Source organism: Phyllostomus hastatus, unplaced genomic scaffold (genome assembly GCF_019186645.2).
Source record: "Phyllostomus hastatus isolate PE091 unplaced genomic scaffold, TTU_PhHast_1.1 phas_contig_17, whole genome shotgun sequence".
NCBI lineage: Eukaryota > Metazoa > Chordata > Mammalia > Chiroptera > Phyllostomidae > Phyllostomus > Phyllostomus hastatus.
The window spans coordinates 19810849-19829837 of record NW_025333664.1 but is presented as its reverse complement, the minus strand read 5'-3'; the positions used below and the strand labels follow the sequence as shown (position 1 = coordinate 19829837).

General features: G+C 58.4%; 2 protein-coding genes across 2 annotated transcripts; one reads left to right on the top strand and one right to left on the bottom strand.

The window, feature by feature from the left end:
* Window positions 1–1868: 1868 nt before the first annotated feature.
* On the bottom strand, window positions 1869–18512 carry NECAB3 (N-terminal EF-hand calcium binding protein 3). Its single transcript, XM_045833516.1, has 13 exons — window positions 18329–18512; window positions 16545–16569; window positions 14726–14834; window positions 13672–13697; window positions 13381–13478; window positions 5405–5553; window positions 4594–4712; window positions 4378–4457; window positions 4227–4280; window positions 3618–3730; window positions 3373–3450; window positions 2782–2873; window positions 1869–2687 (listed from the first exon to the last, which is right to left on the bottom strand). Exons 1-13 carry the CDS (start codon window positions 18437–18439, stop codon window positions 2659–2661), a joined length of 1083 nt encoding a protein of 360 aa, XP_045689472.1. The 5' UTR covers window positions 18440–18512; the 3' UTR covers window positions 1869–2658.
* Window positions 7136–12153, top strand: ACTL10 (actin like 10). Its single transcript, XM_045833089.1, has 3 exons — window positions 7136–7213; window positions 8006–8083; window positions 10996–12153. The coding sequence occupies exons 1-3, from the start codon at window positions 7136–7138 to the stop codon at window positions 12151–12153; spliced, it is 1314 nt and encodes a 437-aa protein (XP_045689045.1).
* Window positions 18513–18989: the final 477 nt, after the last annotated feature.

Below are 18989 nucleotides of genomic sequence, written 5' to 3'. Positions count from 1 at the left end.
TCCAGCCCCTGTGTCCACCCAGAAACTCCTGTCTGGCAACCTCCTGGCTGTGACTGCCTGCAAGGTATCATTAAAACTGCCTCTGGCCCGGCCCCCCAGGTTCGCCTCCCGTTCCTCACACTCAGAGATCCCATCCTCGCTGCCTGTTGGCCCCTCACAGCCGTCTGGAGACCCTCGCTCATCCTTCCCGGCTCAGAGCCAACACCGTCTTCAAGGGGCCTTCCTTCCCCGACCCAGCAGGCCCCGCCCAGCACCTCCAAGCCTTCCTCGAGGGAGGGAGGACACAGTCCATGGTATTGACTTATTTTATTGATTTTTTTTTAGAGAGAGAGATCAATTTGTTTTCTACTTATTTATACATTAATAGGCTGACACTGTATGTGCCCTGAGCAGGGATCAAACCCACAAACGTGGTGTATCAGAACAGCATTCTAATGCAGGGGTCCGGGGCCCCGCAAGCCAAGGTCGCCTGAGCTCCGCCTCCTGCTATCCTCTCCCTATTGTTTTAAAGGGGTTAAACTTCTACAGCTCCGGGGCTGAGTGAGGCAGGCAAAATGGAAGGAGCCACTCCAGAGACGGCAGCGTGAGGGTTTCAGCATCTTTGTCCAAAGACGGCAATGGGAAGGTTTTTAGTTGTGAAGGTTGGCTGCGGCTGTGTGTGTGAGAAAACAAAGGAGTTAGAGTATGGAACAGAGAGACGATTATTTCTCCTGGGTGGGCTTCTCCTCTCACAAGGACAGACGCTGGAACCTCCTCACGCCCACCCAGAGCCCAGTGGGCTCAGGTGCTGGCAGCACTTTCCAGGAGGCGAGTCTGGGGGGCAGGAGGGCAGCCCGGCGTAGCACCGGCCGAGGAGCCACCAGGGAGCCCTGCGCCGGTTCCTTGGGTGGCCAGGCCAGCGGGAGCAGCTCCCTATGAGACTTGTAGGGAGACTTGTAGCTCCCTACAAGTCTCGGCCCCACAGGGGTCGCTGGGGGAAAACCTCAGGGTAGACCCTGCCTGGCGTCCCAGACGAGGATGTCGGCCCTGAGCTGCCGCCATTGGAGCCGAGTTCCTGGCCTCCCCCAATGGCCGGCAAGGACCTGGCACCACTGGCCACTTAAGAACATTGGCGAAATGTCACTCAGCCCATGGGCCAGTCCCCCGCAGCTTAAAACCTGCCACAGCTTCCAAGCACATGAGAGGCCCTGACACCCCCCACCTGAGAGGTTCAGCCCCCTTCCCCCTCGTCCCGGCCGCAGCCCAGTGCTGGGGCTCTTTCAGCTCAATGAGGCGAGTTCTTTCCCCCCAAGTCTGAACAGCCTGACGGAAGACCCCCCCAGGTAAGGTCGGAGGACACATCCTGTGCTCTCCCGTGACAGTCACCACCCTCCATGCCCCAGTCCCTCCCCCCAGAGGCTGGACAGACAGACCGGGCCTTTACTCCCCTGGACCTGCTCTACACCAGGGGCAGGGGTGGCCTGGCAGGGGGTGTGGAGGGGCAGAGCGGGGGGCTCTCTCTGGAGACAGGTGTCATGGAACCCCACCACGCCCCCCCAGGACCCTGAGAAGGCTCTGGGCTCAGTGCCCAACTGCACTGCACACCCTTCCGGCAAGTTTGGGGTGAAGCTAGAACGCCCAGTCAACAGCTGGGGGCGCTGAAAGCACAGACCACATGCACTCCCAGGACCCGGGCTTGTGGGGGTGAGAGGGCCCTGAACTGAGAAAAACGGGGTCAGTGGTGAGGAAGTTCCCCCCACCTGCAGGCAGGGGGGCTTGAGGTGAAGGACTGATTTCTGAAGAAAGGCTTCCTGCCCTGAGCTGTGGTCTGAGAGGAAAACCAGCCCCACCACCTGGCCTGCTCGCCAAGGGAGAGACGGGACGAGACCCCCAGAGGTAACCACTGCTTTTATTGTCTCCCTGCGGGGGGCGTGGGCTGGGTTCAGAGGTATCTGGGGACAGCAGGTGACTCGACCCAAATTATCGCTACTTGGCAAGGTCACCCTGGGGCTTCCCATTGTGTGCTGAGTATGGGTGGGCATGAACATGCAAATGATATGCAAATGACATGCAACCAACCCAGGATCTTTTGGTTGTCTCTGGTGCCGTGGAGGGTGCTGGGAGGGTCAGAAGCCTGCCAGCCCAGGAAGGTGATGGGGACACCCAGGTCCTCACCCCACACTGCAGATAGATCCAGCCCACCCAGAGGGGTTGAGGTTCAGGGTAGGGTTGGGGGTCCCTGAGCATCAGTCCTGGTTCTGCTGCTGGTTGAAAGGCAGAAGCTTGGCCCCAAGACAGCAGGAAGAAAGCAGGGCGTGCACGAGGCAGCCAGACAGCCCGAGGCCCATCCAGAGCAGGAAGGGAGCTGTCCCGGGTCAGGTCGCACAGCAAGGCAGGCAGAGGGAGCCAGAATCCAGGCCTCCTAGCCAGGCAGAAGCCAGAATGCATCAGAGACCAAAGCTACAAATAAAATACACTGATCAAGAAACAGAAAGCAGGCAGCCCGGTCCCCGATCCCTGGGCTGAGAGACTCTCCACCGGCGGGTCTGGGAGGCCTGTGAGAGCCAGGCCCAGGTCAGGAGCAGCAGCGTCCTTGGTCTCGGTGTGGAATTGACCGGTCCAGAAGCTCCTGAAGGAGGCAGGAAGGGCCTCAGGGTCATTGGCTAATGCAGGTCCGGCTCAGTTATTATTCATAATCCACCAGGAGGCTGGAGGTCAGAGGTTGGGGGTCAGAGGCCACCAGGGACCCACTGACCCTCCTCAGGTCCCAGGGCTGTGGAGAGGGCCGGGGCTTCAGCGCACCTGGGAAGAACACAGTGGTCAGGGTGTCCGGGGCCCGCAGGTGGTCGATGAGGATGCGCTGGAAGGCCTTGCTGCAGGCGGACTGCTGGTGCCTGCGGAGAGCCACGGAGCAGGCTTGGGCTGGTCCTCCGACGATCAGAGCCACCTGGTTAGGAGCGCCCCCCTCCCTCCCCAGTCCTGCTGCCTGGATTCAGACCCCAGTTCTTCCTCACATTGTCTCTGAGCCTGTTTTCTCCTCTGTGAAATGGGACAACAGCGTCTACTGTACTGGGATACTGTGAGGGTTACATGCAGTAACACGCTAGTACTTGGCATAGGATATGACATGGTGGTGAGAGTGTATATTCACTGAGCGCCCACTGTGTACCTGGCTCTCTGTTCAGTTCTTTACACATCATCTCATTTAGCTCAGAGGAGGATGGGACTGTTATCACTCCCATTTTGGAAAGGAGGCCACCAGGGCTCAGAGGGGTGAAGTAACTCTCCTGACGTCACACAGCCGATGACTAGGAGAAGAGGATTTGAACCCAGGCCTGACTCACTCCAGGGCACACACTCTATGCACAAGAGCTGTTCGGCCACCGTCCCTACCTTCTCCAGGAGGCCTCATCCTGCCAGAACTCGTACAGCGTGAAGGAGGCACTGTCCAGCATCTTCTGGGCGGAAATACTGTAGAGCCAAAGAGACGGCCAGGCTGGGCGAGGCCGGGCTGCCACCACCCCTGCCCCCCAGACCGGGGTTTCTAAGGGGAGCCCTGGCCCCAGACGCCTAGCCCCCAAGTTCCTCCCTGCTCACCCCCTGACCTTGGCCGGCCCACCAGGTGGCTAGGGACTCACTGCAGGCAATGGCTCTGGGCCTCGGTGAAGTCCACGTAGCAGCTGAGGGCGCGGTGGAAGTCCTGCAGGGCTTCCTCCGCCACCTGCACCTGCCTCTGGGCCACGAGGATGTGCTGGCGAGGGAGGCGGCCCCGTTAGCTCAGCGGGCGGGGCAAGACACGAGTGAGGGACTGGCCGCAGCCTGCAGGAACGCCCCCCCCCCCCCCCCCGCCACCTGCCCCAACCTGGCCCCCGACATCCCTGACTCCATCCCCCTCTCCCCATCGCCAAGGTCACTGCCTTGATCCAGCCACTGTCCCCCTCTCTTGCAGTAGGCCACCGCTTCTGACTGCCCCTCCTGCCTTCGCCCACACTGCCCAGACCCAGCTTTCAGAAATGCAGCTAAAGGAAACTAGTGCCCAGAGAGTGGCAGTAATTTCCATGGGGTCACAGAGCAGGGACCACAGCCAGCGCCTGCCTGCCTGCCAGGCCTGGGGGAGAGCGCTGGGCCCCGCTGGGAAAGGAAACGTGTGCAGGCGGAGGCCAGGTCGGTGGCTGGCCCCGTGAGCGCCCCCACTTCATGACAGCCAAGCCCTGACACCCGGCTATCCGTCCCTTTCCCAGGCTCACCGAGTCAAGCCCCTTGGTAAGCTCCTCTTCACGTAGGGGTTCCAGCCTCGGGGACTGTGAGGGACAGAGAGTGAGGGCCAGGCCCCCGGCACGTGGCCATCTTGGACAGATTCCAGGAAGGTCCACCCCCACGGGCCACTTGGACGCTCACCTTGCACTCGAGCTGGTCAATGAGCTCCTGGAGACGGTTGACCTGGAGCCGCCACTGCATCTCAGCCTCCGAACTCCGCCCTGGGGGTAGGGGCCCGTGGGGGCAGTTAGGCTGGGAGGTCGCTCGTGATGAGCCGAAGGGCAGTGAAGGAGCAGGCACTAGGGGCACTGCTCCGGACCCTCCTCGGCCAGCCCTCCCCGCCCACCGCAGGCACACCTGTGTCAGAGCAGCCAGGAGACCAGGTGGGCGACCGACCGATGCTACGCAAGCCCCTGCGCCCTGCCCGCCGGCTGCCACGGGGCCGGCTCTGCACCGCCACTCTCTCTTCGTCCGACCTGTGGGAGGTGGAGGCTCAGGCCACAGCCGGCAGGCTCTCGGGGGGCCTCAAAACAGCACGAGGCCGGGGTGGGGGAAGAGGCTTCCAGGGACATGCCAGCCATCCTCTCACACATTCTTGGCCTCCCTGCCCCAGAACAAGAATTTGGGCTCCATGCCCTGGCTGCCGCGGCTGGGTGTCATCCCGCAAACCAAAGGGTCACCAGTTCGATTCCTGGTCAAGCCACATGCCTGGGTTGCAGGTCAGGGCCCAGGTTGGGGAGGGTGAGAGGCAACTGACCAATGTTTCTCTTTCTCCCTCCCTTCTACTCTCTTTTGAAATAAGTAAACTCTTAAAAAAAAAAAACAACAGCCCTGGCTGGTGTAGCTCAGTGGATTGAGCGCGGGCTGGGAACCAAAGTGTCCCAGGTTCGATTCCCAGCCAGGGTACATGCCTGGGTTGCAGGCCATAACCCCCAGCAACCACACATTGATGTTTCTCTCTCTCTCTCTCTATCCCCTTCCCTTCCCTCTCTAAAAATAAATAAATAAAATCTTTAAAAAAAAAAAAAAAAAACAACAAAAAACAAAAGCTGGGGCTCCAGGCCACTGAAACTCTGGAATGCGGAATGCAGTCGAAGCCGAGGGGCCGGGGATGTGGAGCTAATGGGTGTTCTCGAATGGCCCGCCGGCAGCAGGGCTCCTCACGTACCATGGCCCAGGGGCCTGGGCCTGGGCCTGGGCCTCCAGGGTGTCTGACGCCCCCTCCAGAGAGCTCTGCAGGGCCTGCAGCTGGCTCACCGTCTCCCGCAGTAGGAAGCGTGTCACAAACTGGTCCACCTTGGAGGCCTGCTCGTACTCCTGGGGGCAGAGGGGGCACAGTCAGCACACCTAGGCCCCGAGTACATTTTGCTGAGTGGGGAGCCACTGTCCCACTCCTCGACCCGCTCCCCATCGGAGTGACAGTGGCCTGTGGACCTGGAATAGGCAGGGGGGCACAGGGGCTGGGTGGAAGCAGGGCCTGCCTCCCTCCTGGGAATGTGAGGCCAACCCCTGGAGGGAGGCATCCATCTGTCCTTCTCTAGCCCCAAGGCCACATCCACACAGGGGCCTCCAACTTCAGCCAGTGAGGCCCCTGCACAGTTAGGCTGGTGGGGGGTGGGGGTGGGGCAGGTCACAGGACAGCCAAAGACCTATTTTGACATATGAGGCAAAATGATGGTGCGATGTGCCCCTTACTCACCAGCTGACCACAAATACACAGTCTGCGTATGCCTGCATTCATTCATTCACTCGCCAGTGTAACAAACATTTACTGAGCACCTTTTACTAGGAGCTGCAGACAGGAGACGGCCAAGTTACTGTCATAAGGCACACACGCCAGCCCACGTAACCAGCCTCTCCTATCCCCTCCCAAGGGCAGAGAGACAGAGGCAGACTATGCGCCAGGCCCCCAGGAGCTGCGGTCCAAGGGCCTGCCCTCTATCTAGAAGGGGCCCCAGAGACACCATCCAGCAGGGGCTTGTCTCCTGCCCATGACCTGCCTCAGCTCAGCCATCACATGGAGCCTGCTGGGCAGGCTTGTGAGAGGGTTTAAGCCAGGGAAGCAAGAGAGGAGGATGGGTCCTCTCATTCTCAAACAGGCTAGTGGTTTCTGTCCTCTGTCTAGACTTCTGTCCTGCCCCAGTCTTCTTAGCCACTCGGAGCTCTCTAAAATCTTTCCACAAAATTCCCTTTTGGGCGCTTAAAATGAGTGGTCAGCCCTGATAGTATGGCTCAGTGGATTGAGCGCTAGACTGTGAATCGTCACTGGTTCGATTCCCAGTCAGGGCACATGCCTGGGTTATGGGCCAGGTTCCCAGCCGGGGGAATGTGAGAGGCAACCAATCGATGTTTCTCTTCCTCTCTTCCTCCCTCCATTCCCCTCTCTCTAAACATAAATAAATAAAATCTTAAACAAAAGTGATCAGTCAGCTTCCGTTGCTTGCAACCAAAGAACCCCGCTGATACAAGCACCCACTCTGTGCCAGGCCCTGTTTCAAGCAGAATTTCATTTAATCCTTATAGCAACCAATTGGCCCCATTTTGCAGATGAGAAGACTGGGAGGCCCAGAGCAGCTGATTACCTTGGCCAAGGTCATGCAACTAGTTAGTGACAGAGCCAAAATTGAAACTCAGGCCGCAGAAATTCCTCTGCCCTCACCATTAAGCACCGTCACCCGGCCCAATAATGAAACATCACCTCATTTATGAGCACTAGGCCTTTTATAGCTGAGAAACCAAGGCCAGAAGTCACAGAGTGAATAGAGCCGAGAGTCCCCTGTGGGTTCTGGGAGAACCTCAGTGCCTGGAGCTGCCGAGGTCGACTGATGAAGTCACAATGTGGCCTTTCTGGACACTGCTAGAGCAGGGGACCCCTGGCCAGAGGGCAGGGCAGAGCAGCATGGGCTGTGGACCCGTGTTGACCAGCCCTGCCATGGGAAACTGCAGTTCCCACAAGAGGACCAAAGCAGCCAAGCAGGTTGGCGAGGAGAGGCCACTAGATATGAACAAGACCCACGGGGAACAGCAGTCCTTCAGCCACCTGCACAGAAGCCAGGCCTAAGTGCCAGGGGGTGAGGGGGCAGGTGGGGTTGGGGAACAGAGACAGGTGGGCAGGAGGGGATGCTGAGAGTCGAGGTCTTATGGGCCTCAATCCTAGGGACATGGACCACGGGGTTAGAGAATCCCTCCTGAGGATGAGGGTCCCGGAAACCCACGTGGGTGTGGATGGAGTCCTAAAAGTGCAAAAGGAAGGTAGGGATTCCAGAAACCAGGAGGTGGGTGAGACTTGGAGTCAGAAGGGCGGGCAGGAGAAGATTCTCACAACCTGGATGAGTAGGTGGAGGTCCCAGCATGGTTGATACCACTGGGCTATGAGCACCAGGAGCTTCCTTACGCCCGCCCCCTCTCCAGCCCCCATTCTCAAAACATGCTACTTTTCCCCTCTTCAAGTGGGAAGACGTTCCGAGTGAGGGTCCCAGCATCACGGCTGGGAGGGCAGGCAGGGATCCCATAACCGTGGACAGAGCGGTCTTGGGTTAGCCTGGGCGGGTGAGGGTTTCCAGGAGAGACAGGGGTCCCTGTTGATGGGGCAGGGTGGGGATTCCCCTACCGGGCATGTAAGGATGGCGGAGTTACGGAAATGTAGGGGGCAGAGTCTTAGGAGATAGGACCCCAGGAAGAGGGCAGGGCGCGTTCTTTTCCCTCGCATCACTGCCCAACACCACACCAAGATCCTGCTGCTTACTGCCCCCCACCCCTTTCCCCCAAGCGGCAGCAGCTAGCTGAGGTGGCAGCGGGCCCAGGTGCGGGGCCCAAGCAGCAGAGCGAAAATGCGGTGGACACTCAGGTGGGCTCTGGAGCGGCGCCACCCATAATGACAGGAGCAGGCGACGGCGCTGAGTTGCCCGAGTGCACGCGCGCACGAAACAAAGATCCTAGTCCGGCTGCTGTTATTGTACTTGGGGCTGCAGGAGGCGGGGCGCTGCGCAGCGGGCGGGACTGGGGGCGGGGCCAGTGCAGAGAGCACGGCCAAGGCCGACCTGGGCTGGCGGTGCCTGGTGGCCAAGAAAGAGGCAGACTCTACCTGCCCTCGTACTTGGCTCTGAGCATCCGGCCTGGACCCCCAATTCCCCGACCCCCAAATGCCCGCCCCGGCCCAATAAAGAGTACATAGCAACCCTGGCTCCTGCAAGCTTTGTCTGAGGTGTCTGGGTGTGAGAGCGAGACAGGGATGGACAGGCGGACTGAGCAACGGCCATGGTCTGGAGCCAATTGATTTCTCCTTCCTGTGACCCAACGGTCAGAACCCTGCCCCTGGAGAGAAGGACACCCTACCACAGTGCAGAAGGGAGGCTGTTTCCTCTTACCCCCACAACTCCAGGCCCAGGTCATGCCTTGCCAGATCTATAGGCCCAAGGTAGGTGAGCTTGGGTGAACTCAGTCTTGCCCATAATGGGTGGAGAGGCCTGCTTCAGCAGGAGCACGGCATCTCCAAGAGTCTCCAGCATGCACATACCGTCCTCAAGCAGAAGGAGGGTCCCAGGCAAGCAACCCCCTTGGGGAACTATGAGGCTCCTTACTGTCAGCAGGAGTGAGGCCTGAGACTCATTCCGCTTGTGAAAGCTCCCAAGAGGAACTGGGGTTCCTGGACCTCTTGACCTCTCACTGCTATCCCACTCTGCCTGGGAACCCACAAGGCAACTCAGTCACTCGTCTCCCAGCCTACCCTGCCCCATCCCCTTCTCCACATTGCAGCCAAAAGCTTCTTCAGAACCACTCCTCTCTCTATAGGACAGCTCACTCTGCTTATGCTTTCTCACTGGTTCTCCATTGCCCACAGGGAAACGGCCAAACCTGTTACTGAAATGGACAGTCCCAGCCCCCAATGTGTCTTCTTCCCCAGGTCTTCCCAGTGACTTCTACCCTCACCCTTGCTCTGGCCACACTGCCACTCGGGGTCTCCAGGGTGAGGCTCCCCTCCCAAACTCGCCCATGAGAGGCCCAGCACATTTCCTGTGCACAGCAGCTTCTCTTCGCTGTCCTGGGTCCCAAACCCAGTTCCAGAACCTGGAGCCTCCGCAGCCCTTCCCAATCTGCAGCCTGCTTTCCACTGGTGACCAATCTTAGATGCCCCTTTTGGGGGCAGATGCAGCAGGTGGTCTCAGCTCACTAAAGCCACAAGTCCAGCTTCTGCTAAAGATGCACTTTTGTCGCCATCAATGTCCCCTCCACAGTGCCTATGTCGTATTGGAGGTTGCATGACCCATAGCACCTCCCCTAATGCTTGTAAGGACTGACACTTCCCTACTATCCACATGATTATACTCAGGGTAACTCTGTTCTTCAGTGTGGCCACCTGTCCTGGCCACAAGCCACTGGCTCAAGCCAGTAGCAGCCCCTTCCCTGGGACGGTATAGATCAGGAGCCACATGAACACACACAGGCTGAAGCCAGTCTTCAGAAGAATGAAAACAGTGCAGAGTCACTGCACATCCTAGATTCCCCACAGCCCTGCTCCCAGTCTGTTCCTGGAGCCTGATTTCACCTTTGCCTTCAGTATTCATGATGCATACAAGGTCCTTGTAACAAAGTCCCTATTTTAACTCACATTCATGTGAGTGGGGCTTCAACTTGCAGCCAAATGGTCCTAAAGAGAATAATGAGACTCTGTAGAGACCAAAAGTGGCCTCTTTTCTCTGTGTGTGTATGTGTGCGTATTACTACTTTTGGGGGGAGAAACTGAGCTCAGAGACTAGCACTTGTTTGCACAGTGAGTCAGCTTCAGATCTGAGTCACAAAGTCAGGCCCACAGGTGGGTCCATAGATGGAAGCCCCTGAAGTTACGAGTATCTCTGTGGGCAGCCTGGGTCCCTCAGAGATTAGCACACAGATACTCAGAGTGGCTGTAGATCTGTGATTAGGAGCTTTCTCTTCAGCACTGAGAGAGGAGGAGCCCCACATTTGGCCAGAGCACATCAGATAATCCGAAGTCTGGGGAAGGAATCACATTGGTTGTGCCGGGAAGCTGCACCAGACCCCTGTCCCAGGAAAGAGGGTGGGCCCAGGGCATTTCCACTGGAGGAGAGGGCTGCGGAAGCACAGCAGGTGCTGAGGACTGAGGTCACAATTAGATCCAAGTTCTTTTCCCTCTCTCTCTGACGACCCCCTCCCTTCTCCACAACCAGGAACTACTTCCGGCAAGCTTAGGTGAGAGGTCCAAGACGCTGTTTGGGCTCAAGGACTAGTCTGGACTTCTGGGTCCCCAAAGGGGCCACATATGTCCGGATGTCATTGCCACAAGGCCCCTTCATTCTCAAAGCTGCTCCTGACGGCTTCTCAGTATCTGAAAGGGTTTGGCCCGGCCCTCTCATCACCCACCTCTGCAAGGGCTGAGGGAGCGGAGCCGCAGAGCAGAGGCCAGTCAGGCCTCAGAGGGCGGGGCCTAGTGCAAGGTTGGGCCTGAGGTGGACGGAGAGGGCAAGTAACCGCGGGAGCCCAGCGGGAGAGGAAACTGACACTAGAACCAGAGGTGGGGCCGCAGGCCCAAGGGCGGGGCCAAAGCCGAGGAGACGTCCACTCCGGCCAGAGAAAGCGAACCTCAGGACCAGAGGGCGGAGCCAAGAATCGAGAGAGCACTGATCTGGTCCAGCAAGGTAGGGTTCTAGGCCCAAGAGGCAGAGCCAAGAGCTGAAAAGCGGGCCTTCCTCTAGGCCTGTGGGGACAGAACCGAGCCTCTGAGGGCGGAACTGAGCCCGGAAGGTGGCGTCGGTATCTGCGTCCAGGAGCCGCCGGGTCCACCGGCCACTCTCGCAGGGCCACATCGCCGTGGTGGTGGACCAGGGCTCGGGCTTCACCAAGGCGGGCTTCGCAGGAGAGAACCAGCCGCGTCTGGTGCTGAAGAGCTCCAGCCTAGTGCCCAGCTGGGACCGGCCCGTGCTGCCCGGAGCGCCAGGCTGTGAGCTGGCGGGCGGTGTGGCTCGGGCGCACCCCATCAAGCACGGCGTGGTGGTGGACTGGGAGGCGCTGGAAGGGCTCTGGGAGCGCCTGCTGGTAGGCGGTTTGCGGGTGTGCCCAGAGCAGTGGCCGGTGCTGGTGAGCGATTCGCCAACTGCACCGCCCTCAAACCGCGAGAGGGTGGCCGAGCTGCTGTTCGAGGCTCTGGCAGTGCCCGCATGCCACATGGCGAGCACTGGGTTCTTGGCTCTCTGCTCCACTGGTGCGTTCAGTGGGCTGGCCGTGGAGGCAGGCGCGGGTGTGTGCCACGCCACACCCATCTATGCGGGCCACTCATGGCACAAGGCCACCTTCCGGCTGGAGGTAGCAGGCACCACCCTGTCGCGCTACCTGCGGGATCTGCTGGTGGCAGCGTGTCCGGATCTACTGCTGCGGACCGTACCCCGAAAGGCCATCACACAGCTCAAGAAGCGCTGCTGCTACGTGTCGCTGGACTTTGAGGGTGACCTCCATAACCCTGCCCGCCACCATCCAACCAGCTTCTGCTTAGGCAACGGCTGCTCTGTCTGCCTCAGCAGCGAGCGCTTCCGCTGCCCTGAACCCATCTTTCAGCCTGGTCTGCTAGGCCACACTGAGCCAGGACTGCCCACACTGGCCTTCTGGGCACTGCAGAGCGTGCCTGGAACACTGCGGAGGAGGCTGGCTGACACTGTGGTGCTGGCTGGTGGCTCCACACTTTTCCCTGGTTTCACTGAGCGCCTGGAAAGGGAGCTGGAAGCCCAGTGCCGGCAGAATGGCTGTGGGGCACTGCAGCCACACCTAGTGGCCAAGCCTGGACGCGGCACAGCAGTGTGGACAGGTGGCTCCATGGTGGCTTCATTTCACAACTTCCAACGCCACTGGATGACCCGGGCCATGTACCAGGAGTGTGGCTCCAGGCTGGTGCATAAGGTCTTCGACTGAGTCACACTGGACAGGAAGAGCTGGTGCTGCCAGGGGGCTGCAGAGGTCTCCTCTGCAGTGGGCTGCACTGAAGCTCTGTCAGAGGCATAGAGTGCCAGATAAAAGTCTCAGATGACTAGAGTCGGCAGAGTCATTATGTGGTGATGGGTCACCCCCTATCCCTTTCTGGGCCAGACAGAGGTGGTCTGAGGCCCTCCTGTGACCTGCAGTTTGAATTCCCCCTAACCAGTGCCGGCTCAGAGAATGCCTCTCCAGCTATGCACGCCCAGGGCCCTGTTTCCATGGCAATAAGGAAGGTGATGACCATACTTGTGTATAGGTCACAGATACAGAAGTTGCTGCAACATGCCAACTCCTCATACTGTGCCATTCGGATTCCCATTCCATACCAGACCCCAAGGAGTGACCCTTTGAAAAGCTACTATATCCCACGTGAAAGCAAACAGAGGGGCAGCCCTGTCCTCAGCTGATCATCCACTGGCTGAGGGTGTCAGTTTCCCCTTCTATGAAAAATCCCAGGCTTGCTCACTGCTCCCTCTTTGCCCCCTTATTAAGAGCTGTGGGCCAAAGGGAAGTGGAGACATCTCTTAAAAGGAACACATAAAGGCAAGGGCAGCTTGTGGGTGTTTTGAAGTCACCATACAAAGGCGTGAAGCCATGGCTGTGAGCACTGTGTACACCTGTGCACACACGTCCCCATGTGCACGCAAACGCAGGTGCACACATACCTGCCTATTCCCGAACATCCTTGGGCCAGGTGCTGCCCCCGCTAGGCTCTGCACACCCATGTGGGCCTGTGGACACACTCGCAAGCACACCACACCCCAGACCATCCCTACCTGGTCCTAGGCTTGATATCCCATAATAGTTAGTTATGGCCAATAATAAAAACAGTAGAAGCAACATCTCCAGGTATTAAGCACCTACTGTGTGCTAGGCATAGTTCTGGGTGTTGTAGAGAGAGAACAAGACAGACAAAATCCCTGCCTTCATTCTCATTTAATTGTCACAGTGTATGGAGGCAGGCTCTATTTTCACCCCCAGTTTACAGATGAGGGAACTGAGGCCCAGAGAGGAAAAAGTGCACAAACAGAAAATGGGAGAGCCAGGATTTGAACCCACCCCTCTAGGTCTATAGCCCTAAGACAGTGGAGGCTCGCCCAGCACAGCAGACACCCCCGTGCTGATCTTGGGCCCTCCACCCATCCCATCAGCTCCTTCACTCACCAGCTTGGTGGTGTCCATGGCGGTGAGCACTGCACGGTTCAGGGACTCCAGCGCAGCCAGCACGGGCCGGTAGACGCCCAGGTGTTCTGAGAAGTAGTCTGTGGGCAGAGGGGGTGTGCCAAGGTTCTGTCCTCCTCCCCATCTACCCAACCCAGAACTCATCTGCAGCCAACCAGGCCTCACACTGTGACCCCAGCCCGTCCTACTTTGTCAGGAGACCAGTGACAAACCCTCACCACATGCACCTGCCCAGAAGTCCCAGGAGACAAGAGCTCCAGTGGGCCTACTCACCACACAGTTTCTCCGTTTCCAAATTGCTGCAGGGAAAAGAGAAGGTGCCCTTCAGTGTCTCACATTTGAGTCTGGTGAACTGGCAGTTTAAAGCCAATGTTCCTCTCCCCTTCCCCCCCAGCTCAGTCTGACAAGGTGGCAACTCCTGCTTCTCCTCCAGGTTAAGTTGCTCAGTGGGCAGACATTGTGGGGTGGGGGAGGGGCGGGGCAAGGATACTACTGCCCCATTAAATGCTCTCTGAGGGCAAAAACTCTTGGCCTCCAAGGAAATTTCAGGCCAAGAGAAACAGATGTGGACACAGGCCAGAGAGGAGTGGTCAGAGCTGGGAAGGGAAAGCCAGGGCTTGGAAAGTACAGAGAAGGCATGGGGCATTACTTGGTAGGTCAGGGAGGGCTTCCTGGAGGAGTGGCTGCCTATGCCAGGTGCTGAAGAACAAGGAACTTGACTGGACTATCTTGTGGGGTCGGGGGGAGGTTCAAAGGGTCCAGCCCAAGCCTCAGGATGGGGGGTTGGGGGCATGGGAGCCTTGAATGTTGACCCAGAATCTCAAATTTATTCTAAGGAGATGAGGGAGGAAGGGAAGAGAGAGGGAGGGACAGCTGTGTACGCGCTGTGCCCCCGTGAGGAAGCATGGGGAGGAAAGCGTGCAAACCCATGCTAAGGCCTGTAGATGTGGGAGCGCACGTGGGGAGGTGTGTGCGTGTTCACGCACCTGCATCCATGGGTGGAAGCAGGCAGGGCCCAGCTGTCCCCAGGCATCCACTGATCCCTGTGGGAATCGGTTCTGGGGGGGTGTGTGGGCTGAACCATGGGTGGTGACTCAGGCCTGGCTATTTTAGGGTCCCAGTTGGAAGCAGTGTGATGGGCAAGGCTGGAGCCAGGGAGGCGGTGAGTGGGCGGGAAAAACTTGGCACCAGGCCCTGGCACCCCTCTCCCTACCTCCCCCCTCGTCCTGTCCTCCATGAGGGACCAAAGCAGCAGGGGGCCCAGTGGGGTACAGACAACCGGGCCTTACATCTTTCCATGGCTCTTCCTTCTCCCTCTTGTACTCACTCGGTAGAATGCCCATCGATGCCGCTGAATAGCTCTCGCAGCTCCCCGGGGCTGAGGACCCCATCGGCAAAGTAATTCTGGAATTCCTCAAATGAGAGCTTACCATCATCTGACGGGTGGGCAGGAAGCAGAGTCAATGTCCCTGACCTCTGGCCGCACCCCGCCCATCAGGTCCAGGTCCCCCAAAGGCTCCACAGCATCCTTTCACACCCGCCCGGCCAGGTAGAATGGGATTCCGAGCTTGGTGGGGGAGCTGGCTGTTGGGGACAAAAGGGCTGGAGCCTCCAGAGATGCCCACTTAAGACAACAGGGACCACTTTGCCTGCACCCAAGGGACAGGGTACCACACACATGGAATTGGGTAGGGGCAAAATATTTGCCATATGAGGAAACAAATGAACAACAGCCTGGGACACAGCCAGATCATGGCAAGGTCTAGACATCTCTTGGAGACCTTGGGGGCTAAGACTCTGCCCCACATGCTGGCCAGCCTGGGCCCAGGGCAGAGGGAACCTTTGTGCTGTGGACACAGGCCCTTTCCTAAGAAGCCACAGGGAGGCTGATGAGACCTTCCTAAGGGCTGGGGCCTCTGTAAGAAGCAGCAGGCTGCTCTGACCGGTGTGACTCAGTTGGTTGGGCACCATCCTGCAAAGCGAAAGGTCACCAGTTCGATTCCCAGTCAGGGCGCATGCCTGGGTTGTGGGTTTGGTCCCCGGTTGGGGCCTGTGTGAGAAGCAACAAATTGATGTTTCTCTCCCTCTCCTTCCTCTCTCTAAAACATAATGAAAAAAAGAAAGAGAAGCAGCAGCAGGCTGGCCCTGGAGGGAATGACCTTCTTGTCATGGGGCCTGTGGCAGAGGCTGAGAGCTCTTCAGCGGGGTGGCTAAGGATGTTGGGGGTCTGGCCTGTAGGGTCTCCAAGGAGGGGGATCAGACAGAAAGCTCTGATCCAAATGAGACTCTGCATCTTGGTCAATGGGCTGGGACAATGGTCTCCACCAATTTGAAGAGACCCAAGGAGAAGACCCAGACGGTGGGGACACAATCCAGTCTCAAAGAGGCTGAAACACGGGAGGGTCTGAAGACCCCAGACAGAAGGCCTCAGCTCAGACTCTCACCTGGCTGGTCAGGGTACACAAGGCTGTTCTGGGTCATCTATGGGCAGCAACCTGCTTGCTTACGGGGTGCCCTGCTTTCAGGGTTTTCCCAGACCAGGGTCTGAGACTGCCCAGAACCCAGGGCAGACAGAGCTCACTCCCTGGAACCAGCTTTCTCATGCCCAGGCCCTCCCTGGGTCCAGGTGGTTGATCATATGGAAAGTTACTGAAGCCTCTAAAAATCTGAGAGTAGAACCCTCCACAGGGCCTCATCTCTACTAGCCCACACTTCCCAGCCTCTCACACAGGAAGCCTGGGACCAAGAATCACGCAGACCTGGGTTCAAGGTCCACCACTTATAGGCTGTGTTACCTCAGGCAACCAACTTCACCTCTCTTGGTCCCTACTCCTCCGTCTGTGAAATGGGGTGAAGAGCACGAGGTCATACACAGGGAGGTACCCACCACGGTGCCAGGGCAGTGCATGAAAGCAAGCCTCTACTTTCAGCCTCTGGCTAAACCACATTCCCTCCACTCCATCCTGCCAAACCTGGCTCAAAACAGCACTTCCTCTGGGGAGGATGCCTTGACTGATTCTCTTGACTTGAATCCCCCATGATTTTTCTTCATTCTAGACTGTACCCCAAACCCCCACCCAGCCTCCATGGCATCCCCAACCTCCCTTCCCCCCACTGTGGGACTGAGGAGGGGAAGCCACACTCACCATTCTTGTCTGCTCTTCGAAAAACCTAGAAGACGAAGGGGCATGGATGGGCACTGAGTGGGGTCTGGGAGGTAAGAGGCCCCTCCCAACTCAACAGGGCTGCAGCTGGCTAGCCTTTCCTCCTGCCCAGCTCAGCCCTGCAGGGGCTTTCCAATGAGGGGAGCAGAGGAAGAGCACACAGCAGGTCCAACTGCTTGCTCACCTCTCCTGCAGGGCCGGGCCTCTGGGGGGTACTCTAGGCCAGCTCCCTGCACCCCATCTCCCACACTGAGTCTATCCTGATTTCTGTCTGATGCATCAGCCCTTGGCACAGTCCCAGCTTGAAGAAGGTAGGGAGATGGGCCAAAATGTGGCCTAAGAATCCTGGGCAACTCTCCCAGACCTGAACCCTCAACTCTGAGGTGTGGCCATGGTCCATCCAAAACTCTGCCCATCCTTGTGAGCCTGTCCTTCCTATGTGGGTGCCTAGGTTTTCGGCCTAGGACGTGGGAGAGCAGACTGGAGTTAACCCTTCCAGGACCGGGGCTTGCCCTGAGGTTGACTCACTCTGTGTGCGCATCTGTGCATGCAGGGAGCAGTGAGGGTGGTGGTAGGCATGGGTGGATGAACTGTATTTAAGGGGGAGCAGAGGCAAAGAGCAACAGAGGCAGAAAAACAGAGAAGAGTCAAGACATGGTCCTGCCTCTCTGAGAGACCAAAGTCACCCAAAGCCCCGCAGCAGCCAGGCAAGGATGGGCATGCCAAAGCCTGGACAGAGCCCCTATCAGCTCCAGGTGCTAAATGCCACTCCCCTCTGGCTGCTTTCTCAGTGTACCTGAGGCTCAGGGTTAAAACTACTAACCAGAAGCCTGACTCAGAGAAGGTCCGCCACTGGCTTGAGGTCAGACAGCAGCCCCGTGTGGCCTGGCTGGGGCAGATAGAGATACTGGGGGTGCTAAGCCAGGAATGAGGACACCAGGGGCAGTTTTTCCATCTGGAAAATGGGAGGGTCAGGTCCCTTTCTAGCCAGGACTGTGGTCAAGGTGCTGAGTCACTGGGGGATAGTGGGGAGGGGACAGGAGTATGGCCTTTCCCACAGGCAGGAACCTCTAGGAGTGTGAGGTATCAGGGGGCCAGGTCGAGACTGAGCACTGGGGTGAAAGGTGGGAAAGGGGCTCAGGGCAGTGAGCCAGGTCAGGCTCTTCCACGCTGGTGCCCATGGAGGCTGCAGGCCACCAGCCACCACAAGAGTGTACAGACTACAGAGGGTGACTGGGGGCAGCCTTGACCAACTGCAGGACCCCACGGCCTCTGGGTCAGGTTTAAGAGACTGTACGGTCAGCATTGGGTCTTACTCTTCCAGGCCCCCTGGCTGGATCAGCCCAGTCAGGGGCTGCCATAGAGGAGTAGTGCAATTGCTCCTGTGATCAAGCGTTGATAACCTCCACCCCGCCAGAAACACAGAGCGGGTGGATTCAGGGGGCAGGAGGCACAAGGGCAGTAACACTGAACCAAAGGCAAGGAGGCGAGAAAGAATGAGGAACAGACGAGACACAGAAGCAGTGGGGTAAAAAGGGAGAATGGACACAGCAGAGTCAGAGAAACATAGTGAGAGAGGGCCCCAAAGAGACTTGGAGGGAGTGACACTGGTAGAGACAGGGAAAAGACAGCAAGAGACAAGGCAGCAGAGATAAGAGACAGAGAGCTCGGCGACACAGGGAGAGGTAAGACCTGGAGAAAGCCCACCAGACACCGTGAACCCCTAGGGCCAGAGAGCCAACGCACCCTGCCCTCTCCACACTCACATCCTGGAACAGCGCGTGTCCCGCAGAACCAGCGGCTGGTGTGGGGAGCCGTGGGGGCTGAGGCGCGGGCTGCTGGATCAGGCACACGGTGAGCAGCCCAGCGCACGCCATGGCGCCACCACCACTACGGTCCAGCTGGGCTGAAGATCCGGGATCTAGCTACCACTGCCCCGCCGCTGCCTCCGCCAGGAACTGGAGAAGTTGGGAGGGGCTCCCGCCTATTGACGCCGGCGCAGACACCAAGGCCCCGCCCCTAGAGCTCCACCCCCAGCCAACAGCAGCCGAGACTCCTCCCCACCTACCCACCCGGGAGCCCTCCGCAAGCGCCTCTGCAGGGCCCGTTTCCCAGTCTGGCAAAAGGGAGCAAACTGGTTAGAAAGAGATGCAAAATGGAGACACCTAACAATGTCCCCCTTCAAGGTTCTGTCACCACAGGCTTCCAGAGGGGTGGCCACTGCTAGGGAACTATGCAAGGAATCTTTCCTGCCAGGGACGAGCCAAGAAAATGACTCAGCTTGGGAGCACTACACAACCAGGAACAGGTGAGGGGCTGCGTAGGCCCAAGGCTAGGTCCCACACCATTGCAGGTTCAGCAAACTGCAGAGCAATACTGTGACGCCTGGTTTAAGGTGACCACCCCTGAGCATCTGTATCCTCTTTG